We start from the raw sequence: 27227 nt of genomic DNA on the forward strand, positions 1-27227 counted from the left end.
TCTGAGTGTGGTGCTTGGTTTCTCCACGGACTGAGTTCTGCAACATTATTAGGGCATGGGAAAATTGGAACCCTTATACTTTGCTGGTGGGAATGTAAAATTGTGCAGTCACTTTGGAAAGCAGTTTGGCAGTTTCTAAAATTGTTAAACACAGAGTTACCACATGACCCAACAATTCTAGATGTACACTGAAGATAACTGAAAACATGTTCACACAGAAACTTGCACATGAATATTTATAGCAGCGTTATTTACAATAGTCAAAAGATGGGGGGACTTCCCTGGTGGCGCAGTGGTTATGAATCCACCTGCCAATGCAGGGGACTTGGGTTCGATCCCTGGTCCAGGAAGATCCCACATTCCGTGGAGCAACTAAGTCTGCGTGCCACAACTACTGAGCCTGCGTTGTACAGCCCGAGAGCCACAACTATTGTGACAACTACTGAAGCTTGCACACCTGGAGCCCGTGCTCCATAACAAGAGAAGCCACTGCAATGAGAAGCCTGGCACCACAATGAAGAATAGCCCTGCTCGCTGTAAGTCTGCACGCAGCAACAAAGACCCAACGCAGCCAATAAATAAATAAATAAATAAAGTTTAAAAAAAGATGGAAACAATCCAAATGTCCATCAACTGATGAATGGATAAACAAAACGTGATATATAGGCAAGTCTATATAGACAGAAAGTAGATTAATGGTTGCATAGAACTGGGGAGGTGAGGGTGGTCTTTTTGGGGTGATAAAAGTTCTAAAATTAAATTATGGTGATTGCATAACCCTGTGAATATACTAAAAGCCATTGCTTTATACACTTTAAATGGGGGAACTTTATGGTATGTAAATTATATCTTGACAAAGCTGTTAATTTATGTTTTGTTTAGTAATACAGAATTTTTCTGAGACATAAAGATATAATCGTTATCTTAACTCTTCCCTAAGATTTCGGTGGTAAATTTTTATATACACTAAATATCACCAAAGGCAACTCCAAACAAATGATTAGTACTAAGAGGCCCTTTGTATGTTCATCTGCTACTGGCAGTGGCGTTAATTTTTAATCTCAGGTTGATTTCTTGGCATCCAGCATACTTTAATTTGCTGTTAGCTGCTTCCTGAAGTGACTACCTGTTTACTGTCCCCAGCTCCTCATTAAAAATAAGAAAATATCACATAATTATTTCTTCAATATGTTCATTTTATACATTGGGATGAAAGTGGATGAATGATCTGTCCAACAGATTAGAGCTATTTATCCTACAACTCATTACTTCCTAGAGCCACAAGTCTTAGCAGTAAACTAGCTATGCGGATCAACATGTAAATTCCTGGTATTTTTATACTTTTTATGGTGGAACCTATCCAGAGTTGTCTATAAGACTTTGTCTATAGACTTGTCTACAAAGAGCTTTTTCTATTTGTGGTGTACTGAGAAACAGCAACATGGGATTAAAAATGAAAAATCTCACGGGACTGAGGCGGGAGACAGATATGCCCCAGGGTAAACGGTCTAAGTTCATTCCCCGTAGATCGATACTCTGAGACAGGAAGAACAGGACAATTGGGAGAGGAGGCTGGGTCCTACCCAGATAGAAGATAAGAGACCACATATTCCTCATTCTCAAAGTCAGGAGACCTTCCCTGACCACACATGCACAAAAAGCTTCCTTGCAGGTCAAAAGGGGAGGGATGCCAAGTGGCCAAAACTACCCATAGGCCTCTTCGGTGGAATCCATCTTGGCTAAGAGATGCGCAGGCACACATGGGAAAATCCTGAGATACACCAAATATGGACTCTGAACCAGGCAAATCAAAATGATTCGTTAAAGGAAACACGTAAGAAATGCCCCATAAAAGTGATTCAAACTGCCACGAGGGGCCAACTTCTCTCTGAGTCTACCCATGTGTCTATCCACATGTACTTTTTTTCCTAATAAATACTTTACTTGTTTCATGACTTTCTGTCTTTGTGGAAATTCTTTTCTTCCAAGCCGTAGGGTCAGGGCCTTGTCACTGACCACTGGTCTAGTGGCTCTCACTGGATTCGGTGCTCTCACAGCCGCGACCCGACCTCAATCACTGGCTGGGAACCGAAACCCTGCTTCAAGCCGCTGCAGGCCAAGGCCACCTGAGATCAGGACTAAAAATGAAAAATCTTTTAGGCAACTTAAAAACCTTATTATCACCACTTGTAGTACTTACAAGTTTTTCTCTAGAAAAATATTTTGACTCAACAATTTTTAATTTCAGGAAACTTCTTTTTATCAATATATGTCACGTGCCTGAAACATGTTCCTCACTAGCCACTATCACCCACCCCCACTCTACGAGATGCAAACTAGTTCAGATTTAACCTATACAGAACATAATTTGGAATCTGCCATTAAAACATATTATGTATTCTGAAGAAAAATCATTTTTAAATATATGCTTTGGAGGATCATTACTACATCTGCTTATTAGGGTATTTTTAAAGATTACCTCCCCCCCGCCCCCATATCCAAGTCTCTGCTCCACTCCTTTTCATTCAGTAACACACATTTTCTAAGAATCCAGAAATGTTCACAGAAATATTTTGTTTCCCTTTAAATGAACATTAAGACTAGGCGAGAGTCAGTGAAGCTAAGTGACCCTAAATTCTACATCACCCACAGGCATTAAACATGTATAAACTTTAAGAGATGACAAAATTCACAGAGAAGGGTTTTTGGCTATTTTTAAAATTCTGTTTAAGAATAATATCTTGTAAGCCAATTTTAACATTATCCGGAACACAGAAATTAAATACTATGAGAGAAAAGTTCTTTACCACACCTTCAGAAATTACTACTACAACTTCATAATCCCTTATTTGAAAAATTTTTTGGCCTGATACGTTTCAGAATTCTGAACTTTTATCAGAAAAATGTGTCTGCCATAGATTAAGTAACATCTGTAGCAAGGGCAGAAGTTGCACTGTAATCAAACTCATTAATATTGCTGTAGAGAACTTACGAATATTCACACCAAGTGAATATTTGGTTATACATGGCCTCAGTTCCCTTCTGGTCAGCTTTTACTATTAAGTGAGTTAGGAAAGACAGATAAAGGACCTGCAATGACACGTTAATTTGAAATCCAATTATTTACATTTGATATCCAGTTCAGAACCACTGTAAACTACTGGTCTTTTCTTCCACAAAAATTTAAGTGTATTTGAAATGAGAAATGAGATCATATATATTTCAGGAGGTAAATGTAAAACAGATTTCCCTGTGAAACTAAGTTAACTATATTATGATCTTCCTCTAGAACTTGCCTAGTTCCCTCTGGTTAAAAACTCCCTTTCTTGGTGCAACAGTAAAAGACATCAGGTCAGGGACTTCCTAGGTGGCACAATGGTTAAGAATCCACCTGCCAATGCAGGAGACACAGGTTCAATCCCTGCCCCAGGAAGATCCCACATGCTGTGGAAAAACTAAGCCCATGTGCCACAACTATTGAGCCTGCACTCTAGAGCCCCTAAGCCACAACAATTGAGCCCATGTGCCACAACTACTGAAGCCCACGTGCCTAGAGCCCGAGCTCTGCAACGAGAGGCCACCACAATGAGGAGCCTGCTCTCAGCAACTACAGAAAACCCATGTGCAGCAAGGAAGACTCAACACAGCCAAATAAATAAATAAATAAATAAATTTATATATTAAAAAAAAGACATCAGGTCAACCTCCAGTTTGCAGTGTGACTCCTTGCCGGCTTCAAGGACGTTTGGCAGCATGAAGACCTGTGGAAGAGCAGGGAAGCCGCGATGGAGCAGAGTGTTGCGGCCTATCTACGCTGGGCAAACCTCAGCCTCAGTGGATGAAAGAAAAGAGAGGGAAAGTAAGGACTTATGTGCTTATTGTTCTCTTGCTAGGACACGGAGTGAACAACAGGATTCCTTTTCAAGGCGCTGATATAAATTCTTACTTGGGGGTTACAAAAAGCGTCACCCTGGGAAGGGGGGCGGAGCGGCTGATAAGCCAGCGGTGGGCGCTAGAAGAGGAACAGGGCAGCGAGTCTTGCACAAGTTGGGTGAAAATCCATCTGTTCCTATATCCGTTCCAGAGGGTTCGGTACCTGCGTGAGCGGAGCGCGGCTGGCCCTCAGCCCCCTCCACGTCCCGGGCTGGACGCTGGGCTTCACCGGCAGCAGGCAGTTAACTGCTGCCGGGCTGGGTTTGGACTGTGCTTTGCGTCCGCCCCGCCGAGCCTTGGCGAGGCCCCCACGCTAGACGCGCGCCCGCAGCCGAGCATCCTGCCCCGGCCGAGGGCGCCGGCAGGAGGCGGGGCCGGGTCGCCGCAGAGCGCAGGCGCCCCCCCCCCCCCCCCGACCCGCCTTCAAGTACCGGGCGAGGCCGGCGCGGCTTCGCAGCCAATCCCCGTTCCCCGGTGGCCGCGGGCCGGAACCCTCGCGGCTTTCCGTCCAATTCCCGCTGCCGGGCGGCCTCCGGGGAGCGTGCCGGCGGAGCGCTGGGGCTCGAGACTCGCCGGCCCGCGGACTCCGTGCTCCCTGCCTCCCTGCCTCCCTCCCTAACCCTTCGGGGGCAGGAAAAAGTTAAGGCGTTAGAGCAGAGTTAACTAGTGTAGCGCGACAGAGGTGCCAGGACTCGGCGGGGCTGGCATCGGGCATCTCGCGTGCCTGGGTCTCAGAGGTACCCTTTGAGGTTGGGCCGCTGGGCCGGTCCGCCGTGGTGCTTGGTTGCATCTCTCTCACCTGGGGGCTTCTGAGTGTGCGGAGCTGCCTTTGCGTTGGTGGGGGCTGGGGGGGGGGTGTGTCTCCGCGCTCTCGTCGCTCTCTGCGCCCCCTGTTTCTAGAGCCAAGTTTTGAACTTGGAGCCCTGCGGCAAAGCGCTGGCACCAGATACCCGGCCCCCGGGAGGGGAGGTACATTGTTTTCGGGGACCTGTCTCAGGGAAGGGAGTGCGGTAGTCTTAGTAGTTAACCTAGTGAATCATGGAGTCATTTTAATCCAACTTTCTGGCTTGTGTTCGCAGTGATTCCCAAAAGGTTGAGCCTTGGGGCCTCAACCCCGAGGTGGTCTGTCTTCCACTTTCTTTTACTAGTTGTTGTTAGTTTTTTAGCCCTGCTGTTTTCTTCCTGCTGACAGTCACCGGCCCAGTTCAGATCCCTGTGATTCCAAAACAGAATTGTTGCAGCAAGCTCTTGGCAGTCCTAAACAATTCATCTTGGTGGTACAGGTATGTGATAATCTATTTTACTTGTTTTTCCTGATTCTGCTTTCTGCTTTGAGTTTACATCTAATTGCTCCCGGGAGGCCCACTGTAATTAAACCCAGCGTCATCATTTTCTCAATACATTTGGAAATTGTATTATTTAATCTTTGTGCGTGAGCATTCAAAACATCCTCCATGAAAGAACCTCATGATTCCTATTTTTACTGTGTACCTTTCAGTGAGTTAAGATTGTAGTGAGTATGGAATTGGTAGTCGTGGTCTCAGATTTCTAGAGTCTGGTACGTTGCAGGGATGTATATAGAGAATAGCTTATTTTTTTCTATACATGTGTTAGTTTCCTATTGCTACCATAACAATTTATCACAAACCTAACAGTTAAAAAAACACAAATTTATTAACTAGCCATTCTATAAATGGGAAGTCTCGGTAGGTTTAGCTGGGTACACTGCTTAGCATCTCACAAAACTGAAATGAGAGTTTGTTGGTCTGGGCTCTCTGAGGGAGAATCCATCTCTAGGTTCATTGAGGTTGTGGGCAGAATTAATTTCCATGCAGTTGTAGGACCGAGGTCCCAATATCCTTACTGGCTGTCAGCTGGGGCCTCTTTGATTTCCACAAGACCACCTGCATTTTCAAAGCCAGCAGTACCTTAATCCTTTTCATGCTTTTAATCTCCCTAATTTGTCTTCCGCCACCTCCTGGAGAAAGCTTTCTGCTCTTGAGGGCTCAAGTGATTAGATTAGGCCCACCTGGATAATCTTACTTTCAGGTCACTTGTGCAATAACATCATCACAGTCAAGGAAGTGATAATCTCATATTCACAGGTTCTGGGTATTAGAGGAGGCAGAATCATGGGGGCCACTCAGAAATTCTGCCTAGCATGATATGGCTGTCTCAAAATTAGGTTATTTTTACAGTGTGGTTTTGCAGGTATTAAAAAACAAAACAAAAACAGACCCTAACAACAGCTCTGATTATTTGAGTATCCTCTCTACAGATAAAGAAATTCAGGTAAAGTTATTTGCCCAGGGGCATATGGCTAGAAAATGGTGAGTTGGTATCCGAACCCATATCTACATTTCCATTAGATCTAAAGCCATGTTTACAAATGGTCAAAGTGAAGTGCAGCTGGTCATTTAGGTAGGAAGAAGCTGAGGAATGGAGATCTATGTTGTATCTCATTTTGGATTATCTCTTTATATTAGTGGTGTAGGCTAAGCTCTTCTCCCCCGATAAAGAAAGCCAAACTACAGTGGCATAAATGAAAAGATTTGTTTTTTGTTTTTTGGTTTTTTTCCTCATACATCTAGAGGAAGGAGTCCAGGGCTAATAGGAAGATTCTGACAGCCTCAATACCTGGCTCCCGTAAATGGGTCCAAAGTGCTCCTCCAGTTGGTACTTTCTTGCTGAGCAGTGAGGAGGAAAGCACAGGAGGACACCTGTAGTTCCTTACGGGAGCGTGATCTGGAGGCAGCATATACATCGCAAAGCCATACTGAGTTCCAAGGGAGAGTAGGAAAGATACAGCTGTGTGTCTGGCTACCCAGCTGAAACTCAGGATTCTGTTCAGAAAGAAGGGGAAAAGTATTGGCTGAAAACAGCCTCTGCCACACCATTGTTTTTTGTAACGTTCTATTCTGTAACTTTCTGTGAGTGGAATATTTTATTTGGCTTTGCTATTAGTTTTAACAAGTAGTATTTGAAAGGACAGGAAGTTCTTTTTCAATATTAATGTTCCTTGATTTCACAACTGCGATTTTAATGTATAATTTAGAAAGGCTTCTTTGAGGGATCTCTTTTTCTATTCACATTTTGTATTTTTTTGATTTCTCTGAAAATTAATACATCTGTGGAAAATGTTCAAGATTGCTTTGGGATACTTGAGATCATTCTGTATAGCATAGACCTCACATCACTGCAGCTAGTCATGATTTCTGGATTCTGTACTGTTTTTTAACTCTGTAGTTGGGTGACTCTTCCCACCTTTTCACAGTTTCCTCTTCCAAGTCCTTTCTCTCAGCCCATTATCCTTTTCTGCACATCTGAATTCTGCCTATCGATTTAGACCTGCTGTAAGTCCCCTCACCCACTACCATATAGCCTTTGTATGGGAGGAAGATTACGGTCAGACAGATCTGGATTTGAGTTGTCGGTTTGACCTTAGGCAAGTTACTAAATCTCTCTGAGTTTTGACGTCTTATGTAAAGTGGCAGTGACTGCCACCTTTCAGAGACAGTATGAATATGAGGGAGATGACACATTTTTATAACACTTACTGCAGTACTTGGCAAATAGTAGGTGCTAGATAAGTGATAACTATACTGGTCTCACTGATTACTCCTTGACCTCTAGCACTTTGAGTCTACACTCTTTTTTTCTTTTCTTTTTTTAAATTGGTTCTCTCTCTCTGACAAGTTTATGAAATCCTAAGGACTAGGACCAAGTCCTAGATATACTGTGGCCACTAAATATTGATGTAGTGCATTGGGACTAGCATCTGAAAGAATGCTTAGGAGACTGAATTGTGAGGGCTTTTTTTTCTTTAGTGTTTGTATTGTGATTGCATCATGGAAAATCAGTTGGCTAAATCAACTGAAGAAAGAACATTTCAGTACCAGGATTCTCTTCCATCACTGCCTGTTCCTTCACTTGAAGAATCACTAAAAAAATACCTTGAATCAGGTATGTTTGTAGTCTTTTTACTGTATATTTAATATTGCTAGCAACTTAGAAAACCGTGAAATTGTTAGAATTTGATGAGGGTCTAGTTGCTTTTTCCTCTAGGCTTATGATAATTAAAAGTATCCGTAAAATGTCCAAAACATTTCTTGCCGGGATCAACTCGGCGACTCGAGGTGAGTGACGGGTGCCGCAAGCTTGAAGAAGACACAGACACAGACTGAAGAGAAAGATGGGACCAGGGGACTCAAGACCTCTAGGATCAAGAGCCTTGCTGATTCATCCCACGTTGCTTTTATTGAGTTCTCGGCATAGCCTAAGGGTCTAACACTCCCAGGTTAATCCCATAAACAATCAAAGGCCTCACATGACTGGAGGCAATGATCTTTGTTTGCCTCCTGGGTCCTGATTTGAGCTGGGCGTGGAGAGCAAAGCAGCCCTGGGGGCAGGAGACCTCTCTCAAAAGGATTAAGGGTCTGTGCCCCACCCCTGTTGGCCCCTCTGCGACTGTGCCTGTCTTAGGTTGTTCCTCCCTTGAGGAATCTTACCCGTCTCTGGCTAACCAGTCATCCTCCAGGGCCAAACAGGGTGATATAAGGAAGGCTCTATGCACCACCCCTGTTGGCCCCTCTGCGGCTGTGCCTGTCTTAGGTTGTTCCTCCTCTGAGGAATCTTACCCGTCTTTGGCTAACCAGCCATCCCTCAGGACCAAACAGGGTGATATTAGTCTCCACGCCCCGCACCCTCAGCTCCTCCACTGCTCAAGCAGGACATTCTGAATCCCATCGCTCGGCCCACATACTTCAACATTTTCAATGTTTCAAAAAGGTTCCAGAATGTCTTCCCACAATTTCTGTCTTTCTTATGTTAATTTTTCCATAGTTTAAAAAACCAGGTAGTACTTTTAAGCTTACAATGAGAAGTAGCAGTCCTCTGCCCCTTTCCCTCACTGCAGATCCCATGTCCTTAGGCAAGTGTTTTCAAATATTTTATCTGCTTCTTGTGTTGTTTACCTCCAGAGTTAAACTAACATTCCTGTATTACTATGTCTTGCAATTTTTTAGTTGTAGGTGTTATCTATTAGTTCCTAAAAAGATGTAGATTTAGCTCTCCTACACCCCCTAACCTCCACCTTCCCTTCCCAACATTTATGCAATCTAACACATCCACGTTTTCCCTCTCATTTTCTCAGTGTTAGTTGCACAGAATCGCCACTTGCAGTTAAACTAGTGTTCACCTGATTTAAATCGGTATTTACCTGAATTAATTTACCTGACCGCTGAGGGTTTGTTGTTATGCAGTGATTCACAAGAGAACTGTTCAGTGTACAGTACTCTGATTACCTTTTTGCTGCATTTGTTGGTTTTTCCTCATTTTTCATTTGCTTAGTTTGCTTTGTATCCACAAGTAATTCACTCCCAAATGCTTCACTACACCTAAAATCCCCGAATCCACTTAAAAACGTAAGATAGTCCTTCAGTTTCATTTCTTCTCAGAGACACCCCTCCTGCGGCTCCTACCTTCTTATCCCAGTGTGTTCACTTTTCTCCAGCTGGCTGGGATGCTCTCCCGCTGGGGCTCTCCTGTAGCCATCATCCTGGCAGTTCTCGTCAGCTCTCTCTCCTGTGTTGTAGTCCCTCTTCCTGGGTTCTGTCTTCCTCTTTTCTACTCCCTTATTGTGGTGAAGTACATCTTCAGTAGCTACGTGAGAAAGGGTGTCTAGGGGGAAAAGAATGTTACGACCTAAAAACGTACTTATGCTACTCATACTTGATTGTTAGGCTGTGTGTAGAATTCTGGGTTGGAAATGACTTTTTCTTAAGTTTTGAAGGCACTGTTTGTTCCTCTTGAGAAATCTGATGCCATTCTGGTGTTTGATGCCACATATGTGACCTGTTGTCTCTCACTCCCTGGATGTGTTTGGAAAACTTTTCTTTGTCCTTATTATTCTGAGTATCTCAGTGATGTCCCATGGTGTGTTGGTTTTTTCATTTATTTCTCTGAACACCCAGTGAGTCCTTTCCATTTAAAAAGCCATGTTCTTCAGTTCTAGGATATTTTAAAAATATCATTGATAGTTTTCTCCTCCCTTCTTTTCTCTTTCTGAGAGCAACTGCTGTTACTTGAATCTGGGTCCTTCTGGGCAAAGCTTTTAATTGAAAAATTGTTTTCCTTTCATTATTTGTGCCTGTCCCTTTTTGGTCCATTTACTGTTTGATATCATCGGTCCTTTTTTGGTTTGTTCTGCTCTCTGACTGTTACGCTAGAGGCTTTCCTCAAATACCTGGCAATCCTTAGTCATTCGTATTTAAGTCAGACCCTAAGAAGCTGCCTGGGAGCTCTGTGTGCATAGGTAGACCTTTATGACTATTGGACCTTATAATGTGCCTTGAAGGGTAATAAGGCAGTTCCATCGGGATGTATCCAAATACCAGGACTCCTCTCTCGTGGACTGATAGTTTCCCCAAAGAAGAATTCTCTCATCTTTTGTTGTGAAAGCATAAGTTGGACTGTTAGTGTTTTGGGAGCTGAGTGGAGAAGGGCGCAGGCGGGCTCATTGTTCTGGTGTGCACTTTCATTGTAATCTCTCTTTTTAAAATACGAGCTAGAATCCATGTATTCTGCTTGTTTGGTACAACTTCTTCTAAGAGTAAACCTTCAGATTTCTACTGCCATTGGGAAGGAGCTGGCTTGGCTTTCTGGAATGGAGGAGATCTACAGGGACGTGTAAGGATGGGGTAGTTGTCTGCTGCTCTTACAGACATTGAAGCAGTCATCCTGTTTTCAGCCTCACTTTGTCCCTTGCCTTGAGAAGTCCGTGTGTCCTATTTTTGAATCTTCGTGGGGTTCTACTGCAGGAATTGGCTTGCTTGTTGGTTTGCACCTAACCCTCCCGTCTCCCACTACCTTCTACTGTCCAGGCTATGGGTACTTTCTCCATCTGTGGTCAGTCACCATTTTCCCACGTGTTTCCTAACTGGTAAAACGGTAACTTGTCTGCTGTCCTCTCTTCTTTCATTTTCTTTGTCCTTATGAATTTATGCCTGTTTAATTACTCTCATTTTAACCAGTTTCTGGAAGTGAAGAGAAATTTATGAACTTAGTTCCCTTTAACTGGAAGCTCTTTGATTTTTTTTTTTAATTCTTTTTTTTTAACCTACTTTCATCTGAGAATTCTAGTTTCTTTTTTAAAAAAATCAGGGATTATTCACTTCACTTGTGCTCTCTAAATGCAGGTATTCAAGTTAATGTTAAGACTTTGAAAAATAAAACAAAAGGAAGATATTAATGTCCTTTGATTTCTAACTTACTTTCATCTATAGCTTAATTTTCAAAACACTTGGTTTTCATGGACTAGAAGCCCTGTATACTTTGTGTGTGTGTGTGTGAAGGAAATTGTTATTGGCCACAAGGGACCCTAAACTGCTCTGGGAAGGCTTTACACTTAAATTTACATACATACTACATTTACATTCATAATGTTTAAGGCTCTGCTTGAACATTAATGGAAAGAAGCTTTAATTTCTCTCAGTCATGGCTAAGCAGGATTTACTTTCCTGTTGGCCTAATACCTAGATGATAGTCCCGTATGTCATTTTAACTATCATCATGATTTTTAAATAATTTTTGAGGAAGTAGTTATCAGACTGCATAGTATCCACTGTTTTATTTTTTTTCCGGTATTTTGCATTATTGCTTTTCAGCCATTTTCATGTTGTAAACAGTTATAATTTAGTGGACTGCTCTAATACAGAAGTGTTTTATGTAACTGAGTCAAGATTTGTGTAAGTAATAATCATTGAGGTGAGTTTGTGGTACTTGATGTCTAAGTACTTTAATGTATATTTTTTCTTTATAGTAAAGCCATTTGCCAATGAAGAAGAATATAAAAACACTGAAGCCATTGTCCAAAAATTTCAAAATGGTATTGGAGAAAAATTGCAGCAGAAGTTACTTGAAAGGGCAAAAGAAAAAAGAAACTGGGTATTTATTTTATTGTACTTATAATTAGAATATTGATACTTAATGAAAAGTAAAAGTTTATCTGGCTTTCATTTTTAAATTATTACTGTGCTGTAAAATCCTTTACAGTTGCTGTCTTTACCATTATCCAAAAGAATGAGTGAACTGTGGAACTCTGGGGAGTTTTGAGTGTTGTGAGTGGGCCCCTCTCTTATTGTTTGGGAAAACTTGTTAAAATGCAGAGTTCCTGAGACCAGTGATTCTGATTTAGTATCTCTGGAATGGGGGCCCAGAAATCCTTATTTTAACAACTACTCCACTTGGTTCTGGTGGAGGTCATCCGTAGACCATACCTGAGAAAAACATTTTGCCCAGATAATCATAGCCTAAAAAACCCAAAACACTAAAATAGACATCACGGTGGTGGTGTACAAATATTTAAACAGTGCATAGGAGGAAAGGGCCGTTACAGAATTGGAGTGGAGAATGGCTTGAGTATTCTGTGTTTTAGTTAGATAGATTGAGGAGACATTGGTTTAATGATTACTGATGATCTCAGTACCTTTCCACAAGGAATCTTCTTTGACTTTCTCATCTAATGACTCTACTTCTGTAGTATGAACCAGAGGATGAGTTTTCATAATTTAAGATAGTGCCTTAATCTAGAAATAATGATTATAACTGTTGTTTAGTTTTATAAATAAAAAGCAAGCTTATCTTTTCATTGTCCTTTGACACCTATGATGGAATAATGAAATTTTATACCTCAAGATTCCTTTTTTCTCAATCCTGAGCCTTGAGTGACTTTAATTAAATTAGGGTAAAGGTAAAGAAGTTGTTGTTCTGCCTGTATGCTTTTCACTTACATGTTTTTCCGAATGACTGATTATAGTTTATAACATCAAATTCTTCAAAAAGAGCTCCAGTTAATTTGATGAGATCCACTTACTTATACATGAAATTCAATTGCGTGTTGTGAAAGAGGAGCACAAGAAAGCGGTGTCTGTGAAAAATCTAAATTAGTTTTAAGTCTACTGAAGAGTTTTCATATTTCTAATTTAGTACTTTACTTTTTGCTTGGAAAAGGAAAGTTATAAATGCCTTAGTAATTGTTATAATTGACAATTTGTTGAATATCTGTTGTACTGCAGGCTCTCTGAGAAAACACACCTAGAGTGCTTTGTCGGGTATTGGTGATTTCAGTATTATGGGTATGAAGGTGTTTGTTTCGAAGCTTCTTGTTTCACATTTTTGGTAATGTAGTTAAACTGAATAGTACTTAATTCAGATCCTGCAATTCCAAAAGAAAGAAATGATCACAGTAGTGTTTTTTAATATCTGTGATGATTTAAAACAAAACTTTTTAAGTGTTGAAGAGTAATTAAAGAAAAAAGGACAAACAGCTTTTTTTCCCCCAGAAGTTATACCTTTAAGTATTATCGATGGCATCAGGCTGATGTTCTTCATTTCTTTTAGCTGGAAGAGTGGTGGCTGAATGTTGCCTACCTGGATGTTCGTATACCATCACAACTCTATGTCAACTTTGGGGGTCCTGCAAACCATTCTGAACACTACTGGCCTCCCAAGGAAGGCACACAGTTGGAAAGAGGAAGTATAAATCTTTGGCATAACTTGAACTACTGGCAGCTATTAAGAAAGTAAGGATAGCTATGTCAGTTTAGTTCATATTTACCCAAGATCTCAGGTGGCAGAATGTTGAGAAGCTTAATTTACTCATTTGGGGATGAATACTATAGGTGTGACTGTTTGGTTTATAAGTTTTATAATGATTTCTTGGTGAATATACTTTTTTGGTTTGTTTTAATAGAGAAAAATTGCCTGTTCATAAAGCTGGAAATATTCCTCTAGATATGAATCAATTCCGAATGCTCTTTTCCACCTGCAAGGTTCCAGGAATTACTAGAGATTCAATTATCAGTTATTTTAGGACTGGTAAGTAGAAAACAAACACGTGTACTTTTTCTGGTAAAAGCATTGGGATTTGGGTAGTTTTGCTGCAGTTTCTTCAATGACACTGTGCAACATTTTTTTTTTTTTTTTTTGGCTGCTCTCCGTGCCTTGTTGGGATCTTAGTTCCCTGACCAGGGATAGAACCTGGGCCCACAGCAGTGAAAGTGCCGAGTCCTAACCACTGGACCACCAGGAAATTCCCATGACACTGAAGAATATTTATTACTGGATTTTGACTAATCAGAGGCTTTCTGTGAACCATATCTTTCAGTCATACTGATTAGCTGGAAGTAATTTATGGGAATGGATTTTTTGAAACTACGTCTTACATGATTCTCTACAAACCTGTTGCTTATGTTGCATCATTTGAGAGTTTAAATTCTACTTAAACAGTAGAATTATGAATCAGAGTTTTAGGAGGTCTGGATCCTTCTCTCTCTACTCTCATTCCTTGTCTGCATTCTCTTTTTGAGTGTTTGTATGTGCGCGTCATGTCCCGTTTGTCTTTGTGAGTGTGCTTTCCTCCCCTCATCCCACCCACCCCTCTTCCTCGTGTGGGGTGAGAGCCTGATACCAGTCTTCTTGAAGGCACATGAGTTCAGATTGACTCATCAGAGTTTTTGTGTTTACAGTTAGTTTAATGGCACTTTCTGCTTGGTGTCCTAGCCTGTCTTCAAAGGGAAAATTCTGTTGTAGTAACTGCTGGTGTCCAGTTACTTCAGGATTTTTTTCTTATAAATTTAATAACATAGTTTACATTACTGCAGAATGTCATTATGACTGGGTATTTTTCTTCTGTAAAATTTTATTTAAAAGCAAAATTTCAATACGCAATTTTGCTTCTAGTGTGAGAGGTATAAGTTTACTTTCATGTAGAGCTCAATTTCTTGCACGTGAACTGTTTAGAAGCTTGAGATATTTAATGTTCTTAAGCCCAGACACATTTACCTTGATGTTGCAAGAGAAGGAATTAAAAAAGAACTAAGGAACCTGGTTATTTATGGCATAAAGTTGAACGTCCAAATATGAATTGAAAAGCTGAACAGGAGAAATAGGATAGGAGAATAGCAGTAGCGTAGAGAGACGATATGCATATTAGTTAAGAACTATTATCAACAGACGTGGTTTTGAATTCAGTCTTTTATCACTTAGTAGGTATGTCTGTAGAGAAGGTAAGTTCTTTAAGTTACAGTGAATAAGGTGGGGATTCATTAATTAAATAATGTATTTCTTGATACAGTGGTTTAAGCTGTCATGGTTAGTATGGTCATGATTAGTATGTTCTTGAACTTACAGCTATGTGAAGAGGTGCAAATAGGGATAAAGCTGATGTAATCAGTAAACATGAAAAATATAGTGTTTGTGACAAATGCTATATAGAGAATTCAAATCCGATGAGTAACTGGGTGGCTGTTTTGTTTTTATTTATCTTCTAAAACATTTATTTGTTTATTGACTGCACTGGGTCTTCGTTGCTGCACATGAGCTTTCTCTAGTTGTGGAGAGCGGGGGCTACTCTTCGTTGTGGTGCGAGGGCTTGGCTTCTCTTGTTGTGGAGCACGGGCTCTAGGTGCGCGGGCTTCAGTAGTTGCAGCACAGGGGCTCAATAATTGTGGCTCACGGGCTCTAAAGCGCAGGCTCAGTAGCTGTGGCTCACGGGCTTAGTTGCTCCTCGGCATGTGGGAATCTTCCTGGAGCAAGGATTGAACCCGTGTTCCCTGCATTGGCAGGCGGATCCATAACCACTGCGCCACCTAGGAAATACCTGGGTGGCTGTTTTAGACTAGGTGTTCAGGGAAGACATCTCTGAGGATTTGTACGATGAGATGATCGAGCACAGTTTTTTGGCTTTTTGTTTTTGTTTAGTTCAGTTTGGTGGTGGTGGGTTTGTGTGTATGTGTGTTGAGGTGGAATCTTCTGGGTGTGAATAAACTTGGCATGTTCGAAGGCCAGTGTGGATGGAGCAGAGTAGGCAAGAAGGAGGGGGCAGATTGTAAAGATGTAGAAGAGTCTAGATCGTATAGAACTTGGTAAGCGAGCTAAGGTTTTTGGCTTTTATTTAAAATGTAATACTGTTAGTGGTTTTGACAAAGAGAGTGATGTGAACAGTTTGTTTTAAAAAGATCATCCTACCTGCTGTTTGAAGAATAAACTTTTAAAAGAGACACATGTAGCAGCAGGGAGATGAGTTAGAAACTTGTTTTAGTAGTCCCAGTAAGCCGTAACAATAACTTGTCCTAGGTGGTAGCATGGAGTGGTGAATAGTTACTAGAGTCTGGAGATATTTTGGATATGGAGTTAGCAGAATTATTCATAGATTGGTTGTGAGATTTAAGACAAAAAGAGGAATCAGAGATGACTTCAAGTTACTGGGCTTGAGTCACTAAGTTACTGGGGTAGATAGGCGTGTTGGTTCCTGAGGTGGGAAAAATTGGGAGGAGTTATTTAGGGAAGAAAATAAAGACTTCCCTAGACTGTGTTGAATTTAAGATGCCTTTTAGACATCTTAGTGGAAATGTAAATAGGCTGTTGGGGACAGAATTTGGGGTTCTGGGGAGAATTTAGGACTGAAGATACAGCTTTAGGACTCATCATTAGCAGGCACAGAAATCATTTCTACCCACATAAAAATAGCTAAGGTTACTTTTGGGACACGTACAGATGAAGGTGATCAGGGCAACCAGTTCTGATCCTTATCACAGTCAAATATAGTACTTGGTGGTCAGAGAAGCCGGAACCCGCAGAAAAGACTGCGGCGGGAAGAAAACAAGAACGGCGGTCTCCCACAAGAAAGAAGTGTTGTACCTAATGCTCCCGTGAGGTCAGATGAGACGAAAATTGAAAGGGACCATTGGATTTGTCAAAGTGATGTGGACAGAGGCTGCCCCTGACAAGAGCAGTGTCGGTGGAAGTTGGGGAACGGAGCTCAGCTGAAGGAGACGAAAGCAAACTGAAGAGGGGGGGGGCAAAGTTTGGAAATGATTCTTGCCAGAAAAGTTTTGATGTGCCGTGGGAGATTTTGTGCGTGTGTGTGTTAAGATGGGTGATACAGGAATGACATAGGAGAGAAGGAAAAATTATCTTGCAGGGGAAAGGATAAAGAACCAAAGTCATTGAGAAGATAAGAGCAGAAGTGGTGGAAGGACTGGTCTTTGGCAGGGGCAAGGCTGAGAGCAGTGCAGAAAGGGTGCGTCTAGATGCGCACAGACTGGCTGATCTTGCTGTAGGGAGATGAGGAGGTTCTGTGTACTGCTTGTGTTTTCCTTGGTGAAATAAGAACTGAGATGGGGTTGGCATATTTGAAGAAAAAGGAGAAGGTTTGAAATGGTCATTTGGGAAAGTGGGAGAAGCACACATTCTGTGGAAACAGGGTGGCTAAAGTGTTGAGATGTGTGTTTATGAATTTAAAGTTAGACTGTGGTGTGTTGTGTTTTTTCCTTCAGCAACAGGGGTGGGTGTTGAGGGGGAAGGCGTGAAGGATTTTTGCAAGGGAGAAATTGTAATGTTGGCTGTGGACTCTGTCGCGGGTAAGGGGAAAATCGAAGAACTTATGTGTGTTGAGGGGAGGGCAGCATGCAGCCTGCTGTGGCTAAGGGCCTGGTCTCAATAAGGAGGCAATAATTAGACCTAGTGTTGTTGGTGTTGGTGTTGTTGTTGTTTACTTACCCCTTAAGAGACCGCTAAGACTAATTCAGTTTGGCTTCTCATCCTCTTCACCTCATTTTGCCCAGAAAGTTCCGACGCGGAGTGTCATCTCTTGTCGGCTGGGCTCATGGGTTTGTGCAGAGCCTGATTTGGCTCCAGCTCCCCGCCGCTGTGACCCACCCTCCCTCCCTCCCTCCCCGCACGGCTCTGCCGTACTTACTGTAGCTCATGGTCCGCAAAACCCATTACAGCCTCCACCTTTTCCCTGAAGGGTCCCCCTTCCTTCTGAAAGGTGCTGTTTGTGGAAACCTGGTTATTTTTTTATACTGCTTTTCCTGTTACCAACTCAGATGGGCATTTTGTTTTTCTCTTACTGTTTGGTACCACAGGGCTAGTAGGAGATGTTGGTGTCTTATTTCCCATTGCCCTTTCAGTTTTTTTCTTTTTCCATATGATTTGAGCCCTTGAAAAAAAAATACCAAAATGCTATCAGGTTATGTCACCCCTGCTTGTCAGTTGTCATAGTGACTTCCCTTTTGATCATTTTCCTTCCTTCATCAATTGCTTTAGCACCAGTCTCGCTGTCTGTCTCTGCATTGCTACCTTGGTCACATTCTTGACAGCTTCCGTTTGTGGATGACCCATGGCTTCTCCTTTGCTTTCCTTCCTTCCTCTAGGAATCTGTGCCTCCACTTCTCCTCAAGCAGCCACCCATTCCCATGGCCACGCCATAGACCTTGTTGTCATCAGAAACTCTCTCGCCTCTAACAGTGCAGTTATAGGCATCTCACTCTGACCTCCACCTTCTCTTCACAACTCTTTCTTTAGGTCCACCTCAGCCGTTTCTTTGACCACATCTTTTTTTTTGTAATTAATTTATTTATTGGCTGTGTTGGGTCTTCATTGCTGCATGCGGGCTTTCTTCTAGTTGTGGTGAGCTACTTTCTCTAGTTGTAGTTTGCATGCTTCCCATTGCGGTGGCTTCTCTTGTTACAGGGCATGGGCTGTAGGCTCTCGGGCTCCAGTAGTTGCGGCATGCAGGCTCAATAATTGTGGCTCTTGGGCTCTAGAGCTCAGGCTCAGTAGTTTTGGCGCACGGGATTAGTTGCTCCATGGCATGTGGGATCTTCCTGGACCAGGGATCAAACCCATGCCCCCTGCATCGGCAGGCGGATTCTTAACCACTGCACCACCAGGGAAGCCCTCTTTGGCCACATCTTCACTTAAAATTCAGTTACTCTGCAGTTCTTCACTATTTCATTTCTCCCTCACCACTGCCACGTCTTCACGTCTTTCTGTGGTTCTTTACTATTCCCTTGTGTATTCATTCAAACCTTTGCTCACCTGCTCCCTCCCCACCACACCCCCACCTCAACACTGTTTAAATCTCAGTCTCCCGTCTTTCCTCCGCATATTAAAGACACCTACCCCAGAAATTTACTTGGCCAAAGGAAGCCAGAAAATATCACTTAACTTTCCTCGGTTAAACCTCAAGTGGACACAAAGCACTACCTTGCTGTAATCTTTTGTCAAGTTATTCTCTCACTTCCAGAGAAGGCTGTTTCATGCCTTTCTCCTTCTTTATTCCCAGCTAATGAACCCTTTTATTTCTCAACAAATGTAAAGCAATGTTTCTGTCACCAGAGTTGCCAACCTGTCTGGTAGGCAGAATAATGACCCCCAGAGATGTCCACTTCCTAATCCTTGGAACCTATTGAATGTGTTACCTTGAATGGTAAAGGGGAATTAGGTTGTGGATGAAGTTAAGTTTGCTAATCAGTTGACCTTGAGATGGGATGACCTTGGATTATCCAGGTGGGCCCAGGGCGATCACAAGAGTTCTTGTAAGTGAGGAAGGAGGAAGAGAAGAGAACCAAAGGGATGGAAGCATGAGAAAGTCATGATCCTTTCTTGATGGCTTGAAAGATGGGGGAATGGAGGGAATTCCCTGGTGGTCCAGTGGTTAGGACTCAGCACTTTCACTGCCAGGGTCCGGGTTCGATCCCTGATCGGGGAACTAAAACCCTGTAAGCCGCGTGGGGCGGCCAAAAATATAAAGCATTAAAAAAAAAAAAAAGGAGGTATGGAGCCCTGAGCCACAGAATGTGGTCAGCCTCCAGAAGGAACACAGACTCGCTGACACCCTCATTTTAGCCCAGTGAGACACATTTCAGACTTCTGGTCCTCAGACCTGTAAGATAATAAGTTTGTGTAGGTGATGATTTACCACCAAGTTAGTGGTAATATATTACAGCAGTCATAGAAACATATTCGTTCAAAGATTGGCCCATTCTGCAACCCCTTGCAATATACTATTTCACATTCATATACTTTGTCTTCTCTTTTTAAAACTGGAAGAACTGTTCTGACTCCTAAGGATAACCCTTCTGTGCGGTGCCCTGGGCTCCATCGCCTCTTGTTTAATCCAGGACGTTGCTTCTGTGTTATCCCTTCTCTCTGTGCTGCATTAACAGTTTTCCCTCTTTAGTGGGTTGTACCAATTTGTAATATCTCCCATCTTGAAAACATTGACCTCTTGCTTCCTTCAGGTGTCACACCCCAGTCAAAGCCACCATCACCTCTTAGCTGGACCACTTCAGTTACCTCCTAACTGATCTTGCTGTATATTCTCTTCCCTCGTATAATCTCTTCTCACTCCGCAGCTAGAGTGCCCTTTGTAAAGTATTAATCAGGTGGCATTATTACTGTCCTGCTTAAAACCTTCCATTGGCTTCTTTTCTGTCATACTTTAAATTGCAAGCCCTTTCTAAGGCCACTATGATCTGGCCCCATTTTTTTCTACCATTCTACCCATTTCTCTCTGCTGCAGCTGCACTGACCTTGTTTCCCTTTAAGCACACCAGCTTTTTTTTTGTCCTAATGCCTTTGTACTTGCTGTTCTCTCTGCCTGGAACTCTGTTCCTGTAGATATTTTTGTGTTCACTTCTTTATTTCATTTTGTTCTCTGCTCACATATCCCCTCTCGTGCTCATCCTGAGGTAGCACCCTTCTATCGTCCTCTTCCCAAACATATATTGATTAACTTGGCATCAGGTTTGTTTTATTTTTTTCTTTTGTAGTCCAAAATTTTAGGTAGTAAAGGACAGCAATAAAAGGTAGTGGTGGTATATGGAATCTGAAAAAGTGGTACTGATGAACCTAGTGGCAGGGCAGGAATAAAGACGCAGACGTAGAGAACGGACTTGAGCACATGGAGGGAAGGGGAAGCTGGGACGAAGTGAGAGAGCAGCATTGACATATATACACTACCAAATGTAAAATGGATACCTAGTGGTAAGCTGCTGCAGAGCACAGGAAGATCAGCTCCATGGTTTGTGATGACCTAGAAAGGTGGGATGGGGAGGGTGGGAGGGAGACTTAAGAAGGAGGGGATATGGGGATATATGTATACACATAGCTGATTCACTTTGTTGTACAGCAGAAACTAACACAGCATTGTAAAGCAATTATACTCCAATAAAGTTGGGGGAAAAAAAGTAAAAAATTGAACTTATATACCACTGGCTGCATGGTAGATATTTTTCAAACTTACACCACTCAGAAACAGCTCCGTTAAAAAAAAAATAGTGGTGGTAAATGTAAAAGGATATGGAGGTTTTTGAAGGGGAAGAAAGAAGAAATGGTTTGAAAATAGCCATGAGGGACAAAGAAAATACACACCTCACCTACAAGGACTTGAGGAAACAGGATATAAGAGAAAAAATAATAGTGTTATCAGGAAGTGGCTCGGAAATCTGTGTGAAACATTTATCACAGTTCCTTGTATGTAATACCAACCAGTAAATTTACTTCCAGTGGCAGCATATCTTTCCTAAGTCTTTCCTAACTTTCTTTGTCTTCCTTGTTTCTTTTTTGAGAGGGAAGGAGCAGAGATTGTATAGGAAGACCCTTGTCAAGGGGACTAGTACTTGAAAAATGGGATTAAATCCGAGTAGCGTGAGATTTACAAATCTCATAAATAAATAGTTCTTGGGGAATTAAGGTGTGGCAGATGAGTCATAGAATCAATTGTCAGCAGCTTACCAGGTGTGATCAGAGCCTTAAGTAATACTACAGAATGGGCAAAATTCCTTCTCCTTGCCACTCAGGCACACAGTTCCCTTATTCTACTGAAAACTATTGCATTGAGAAATCATGCTGGATACTCCTGCAGTTAAATGATCTGATGATCAATAAACATTAAAGTTATCCCCAAAAGAAACTTAAATAGCTCTCCTCCAGGATTTCTCTGTGACCCTTTTCCCTTCCCAACCTATCCATAAATAAAACTAGAAAGCCCTGCAATAGTATGGAATTTATATGATTATTAAGGTATACAAATATTTGAAACTTCCATGGATTTCTAAATGTTTTACATGCCGGGTTTCAAGAACATGTATTTATGACATAATAACTGAAATATTGTCACCTTATTAAAGTGTTTTTATTTATGTGACATATTTCATGAATATATGATAAGTAAAATACTGGAGGAATGGTTTTTTTCTGTTGGATGTAAATATGCAGCTTTACTCTTGCTTAACTTTGAGAGATATGAGCCTTGTGTATTCTTTTTCTTTTTCCAGAGAGTGAAGGGCATTGCCCAAGTCACATTGTAGTGTTGTGTCGAGGTCGAATTTTTGTCTTCGATGTAATGCACGAAGGATGTTTGATGACCCCACCAGAGATTCTCAGGTTTTCAAACTACTTTTTTTTTAATGTATATATTTTAAAAATTTATTTTATTTTTGGCTGCGTCGGGTCTTAGTTGCAACATGTGGGATCTTCGTTGCAGCATGCAGTATCTTTCATTGTGGCACGCAGGCCCTTTGTTGCAGCACGCAGGCTTCTCTCTAGTTGTGGCTCACGGGCTCCAGAGCCCTCAGGCTCAGTAGTTGTGGTGTGCGGGCTCTCTAGTTGAGGTGTGCTGGCTTAGTTGCCCTGCAGCATGTGGGATCTTAGTTCCTCAACCACGGATCAAACCTGTGAATTTTGCATGTGCTCGTGCTTTCTATTTGCAGTGCCTTCTCCTGCCCTGTCCACCTTTTAAGTAAGAATTCCTTCTCATGCTTTATGTTTCTGTTCACATGTCACTGCAAGGTCACTACTTTATGTACTATTTCATAATTTCCCATTCCCTTTTCTCTCCTCATGGCCCAAGGACTTAGCCTCCTTTACACCCTCTGTATGCCTTGTATTTTATCTCTGTTATATTGATCATTAAGTTGTATTGAAGTCATTTATTTCTGTGTTTTCACACAGATGGAGCTCTGAGACTACTTACCAGGTTTTTTTGTTTGTTTTTTAATTCCGTCTTACACTTACAGTGTTAATAGCCCACATAATCACTTTTCAAAAAAAAATTATTTCTGCTGCATTGGGCCTTTGTTGCTGCACGTGAGCTTTTCTCTATAGTTGTGGCGAGCAGGGGCTACTTTTCGTTGCGGTGCACGGGCTTCTCAGTGCAGTGGCTTCTCGTGTTGCGGAGCACGGGCTCTTGGCATGCGTGCCTCGGTAGTTGAAGCAAGTGCACTCAGTAGTTGTGGCTCGCAGGCTGTATAGCACAGGCCCAGTAGTTGTGGCGCACGGGCTTAGTTGCTCAGCAGCATGTGTGATCTTCCCAGACCAGGGCTCGAACCCATCCCGTGTCCCCTGCATTGGCAGGCGGATTCTTTTTTTTTTTTTTTTTTTGGGCGTTTATTTAGGGCATACTCATAGTAGCAATGACCAGTAATGACCTGCAGCTTATGAAAATAGATCTTTTTTTTTTTTTTTTTTTTGGAATTCTTTTTTATTAATTAATTAATTAATTTATTTATTATTTTTTTATTTTTGGGGGGGTACACCAAGTTCAATCATCTGTTTTTATACACATATCCCCGTGTTCCCTCCCTCCCTTGACTCCCCCCGGCAGGCGGATTCTTAACCACTGCACCACCAGGGAAGTTCTAGGCCACATAATCACTTAAAACAAAATAAAAATAGATTAAAAAAAGATGTGTAGGAAATAACTCCACTGCTGTTGAGACCATAATCTCTTTTTTTGGATAATATATCAAAACATTTAAATACTGATAAACTTTATAACCTATTAAAGGCCAAAGTAGCTAGTGATCATGCCTGTGCTCTTTTTAAATCTTCCTTGTTTAATCTTCCCAAGGCACCTGACATACATCCAGAAGAAGTGCCATAGTGAACCTGATGGACCTGGAGTAGCAGCATTAACTAGCGAGGAGCGAACTCGATGGGCTAAGGTTATAATTTACATTTTTCTTTTCTTTTGAGATGTAATTGACTTACAACATTATATGCAATTATACAGCATAAGGATTCAGTATTTGTATACAATGAGAAATAATCACCACAGTAAGTCTAGTTAATGTCCCTCACCATACAGAAAATTAAAAAATATTTTTCTTATAATGAGAACTTTTAAGATACACTCTCTGGAAATTTTCAAATAGGCAATACAATATTATTAACTATAATTTACATTTTTGGGGTAAGGATATGCTTTTTTTATTTTATTTACATTTAAATTTCAAACACTAAGCTTAAGTATATGCTGGCCCTTTGTTCAGAGTTTTGAAATAAAGATAAATGGACAGACAGCTTTAAGCAGTGTTAAATACATTGTACAATATTAAACAGTTAGAGAAAATCTAGGGGGTGGTATAACTTTATACCTTTATGGATTCAGTAGCACAAGTATAGGGACCAGCTGTGCAGTTGGAGGAAAAACCTGTTCAGGACTCAACAGAGAGGTCCTTGAATTTACACTTTTCTTGGTGAGCCTTTTCCCTAACTTTTTGAGAACCTATTGAGGTTCTTCTGGATATTTTGTATTTAATTTGTAATATTTTGTTATTATCTCCTTGCTCTTTAGGCACGAGAATATTTGATTAGTCTTCATCCAGAGAACTTGACTATGTTAGAAAAAATTCAGAGCAGTTTACTGGTATTTTGCTTAGATGATGACAGTCCACATGTAACACCGGAAGACTACTCTCAGGTACTCAACTATCTTGTTATTTCTTCCCACAGAGTTTTCTGGAGGACTCTTGTGTAAATTGAACACGAGAAAAATTTTGTTACATGCAGGCTCTTCTTTCTTTTTTAAACCACTTTATTAAGGTATAATCGACATATAAAAAGCTGTACATATTTAATGTATACAATTTAGTGAGTTTGAAGTATACACCCATAAAACCACCGTGAAACATAATTGTGAAGACAGATGTTTCCTGGATCTTGGAAATGTCTTTTATCTTAGAATGGGGCAGCTAGGAAAATAAGTGCAAATACTAAGTCATAAAATGTAAATATTTAATTCAGGCCCCTAAAACATTTTCTTAGCCATACACACATGCACGCACACACACACATACCAAATGAAGATTATTATGCTTTGTAAATTCTTGCCACATTGTTTAGCTCCATTTAGACATATCTTACGTTGTTTAAAGAAATATGACTGTTATTTGCTTATCAGATGTCTGTGGTTCCCAACCTTTTCATTGATTATATACAGAAAATTTGCATAAGACAGTGGGCTAAATGAGATTTCATACCAAAGGTGACATGAGAACCTACCTATAACCCACACCAGTGGGCCTTGATACCTTAGTTGGTGAGGTCTGTCCTAAGAATTATATCACTCTTGTGATTTGTTTTCTCATTTGGTTTTATAGAACACACTGACTTCAGTGAATTTAAGGGTAATTGTGGCCTTACTTCTTTTTGTTCTGGGGCAGTATCATTTCCTGGGAAAAAATAAAAGGTAGTAGTCATATTTGGAGGAATCTCAGAGTCTTTTGAAAACACTGAAGTTACTTTTTAATATTAATGCACTGATTAATATTAAATGATAGAAATAATATAATATAGGATTGAAAAATCTTGTAGCTAGAAAACAATTTTTCCTTTTCCTTAGATGCATTTTTTTTAGTAGAATCAACGAGCTTCTTGAGGAAGAATGTTTTAATGAAGTATTGCTCAAACTTTTTTGCTGCAGTCTACAGTTAGCCATATTTAGATTGCAGCCCATCACACACACATCTTCCCACCCCGCACGCACGTGCGTGTACACACACACACATAATAGAACTTTCACAAAACAGTAAGTACCTTGACTATCTGTGACGTACTCTGATACTTATGTTCTATTTTATTCTTTCTTTTTGTAAAGAACATTTACTGTGGTTTCGTGATTCACTTATGGCCAAAACATACCATTTGAGAAACTGGCTTCGTAGGATATGAATTCTTGAAATATTTTCCGTGTACTAGACTTTAATAACTAAACTTATCAATGCCTCTTATCCTGTTCAAGTTGCAAAAGCCTTGTCCTTTCAGTTGTATATTCTCTAAACATTCATGAATGTTATACCATCCTTCTCTTCTGTGGTAGAATTTCTTGGAATTTGAGTAGTATTTAAAGTCAGGGCCAGAATTATTACCTCTTGAGTATATAACATTTATCATTTTACTAAATTTGGTTTACCTGAAGAGGAAAAGTGAGATCATGTGTGTGTGTGTGTTTAAGATATAAATACCTAAAAACCAATAATAAAATCCTTTAAATTTGGAAATTTATTTTAGATTGCTTCAAAGATTCTTATTGGAGATCCAACAGTACGCTGGGGTGACAAATCTTATAACTTGATTTCCTTTTCTAATGGAGTGTTTGGCTGTAATTGTGATGTAAGTAAACTACTGAAATTAATTTTTCCTTTTACTCTTTTAGGTTAATTTAATTGCAGTAATCTGCAATACTTATGCTGTCCTGTGGTAGAATAAGTAAACACTTCTTCAGCTTTATGACAGAGTAAAAGGTTTAGTTATGAATTCTCAGTGAAAATAGACTACAGGACAAATTACTTTCACCTGTAGTCAGGCTGACAGTGTGGTGTGTATCTGCAAAGTGGAATTTGCATGTGTTTTCATGTAGTGTCAGCTCTTAAAATCCACTGTTACCTGTTGTTGAAAATTACAACCTATTTTAAAAGATGTAGCATTATGTATATATTCTATGCACGGAGAAATGTATGTGGATGTATTTCTACTTTTACCTAGTAGTTTTGTAACCTTATAAAAAATAACACTTGATCTTTGGAACGTTATTTACTTCTGGATGTTAAAATGTCTGGTACTGAATACCATTTTTTACCTTCTTCATAAAACAAGCACACACACACACACACACAATTTTTCTTGTTTCTTTTCCGTTCTCCCATGGTCGTCTTTATTAGCTCTACTTTGCCATTTTCTGATGCACATTCAGGAGGTCTATGAACCAAGAAAATTTAAAAATCAACCTAAGTCAGTATTGCAGTGTATACTTATAATCTCATTATAATACTTTTCATAAAGTATATGATTTGGTATAAAGTAGTATGAGGTAGATTTTTTGTTTGTATTTGGAGGCTTTCCAGTAGTTCATTAGTTGTATTAATCACTTTTAGGTGATTTATTCAGTTTTAGAAACCTAAATCAAACTAGCATTAGCTTACAAAGACATTTCTGGCATAGGGGTACAGCTAAATCTGGGTAGGGCTGACTTCCAGTGTCCAAATGCTTTCATTAGAAATTTCTCTCTCCATTTTTTGGCATTACTTTCCTATATTTGGCTTTATTTTCATGTAGACTACACCATGTGATGGTTGTACCTACAGTCTCATGTTTTCACAGCTCTCCTCATAGGTTAGTGTTCTGTGTGGAAATAGCCAGCTTTTTTTTTTTTTTTTTTAAAAGAA

At 40.7% G+C, this 27227-nt stretch overlaps 1 protein-coding gene across 4 annotated transcripts in view; it reads left to right on the forward strand.

The window, feature by feature from the left end:
• The first annotated feature begins 4394 nt into the window (after nt 1-4394).
• CROT (carnitine O-octanoyltransferase) overlaps nt 4395-27227 on the forward strand; it is a 44016-nt gene continuing 21183 nt past the window's right edge. The window contains exons 1-10 of one of the 4 annotated variants that reach the window (XM_057730182.1): nt 4399-4670; nt 5092-5216; nt 7761-7896; nt 11753-11877; nt 13333-13514; nt 13685-13809; nt 22059-22167; nt 23633-23726; nt 24359-24484; nt 26074-26175. In XM_057730182.1, the coding sequence (XP_057586165.1) occupies nt 7782-7896; nt 11753-11877; nt 13333-13514; nt 13685-13809; nt 22059-22167; nt 23633-23726; nt 24359-24484; nt 26074-26175 (978 nt within the window). In that variant the 5' untranslated portion in view covers nt 4399-4670; nt 5092-5216; nt 7761-7781. Of the gene's footprint in view, nt 5217-7760; nt 7897-11752; nt 11878-13332; nt 13515-13684; nt 13810-22058; nt 22168-23632; nt 23727-24358; nt 24485-26073; nt 26176-27227 lie in introns of all 4 variants that reach the window. The other 3 variants (XM_057730181.1, XM_057730183.1, XR_009053025.1) reach the window with 3 other exon arrangements.

This window comes from Hippopotamus amphibius, chromosome 4, assembly GCF_030028045.1.
Source record: "Hippopotamus amphibius kiboko isolate mHipAmp2 chromosome 4, mHipAmp2.hap2, whole genome shotgun sequence".
Taxonomy (NCBI): Eukaryota; Metazoa; Chordata; class Mammalia; order Artiodactyla; family Hippopotamidae; genus Hippopotamus; species Hippopotamus amphibius.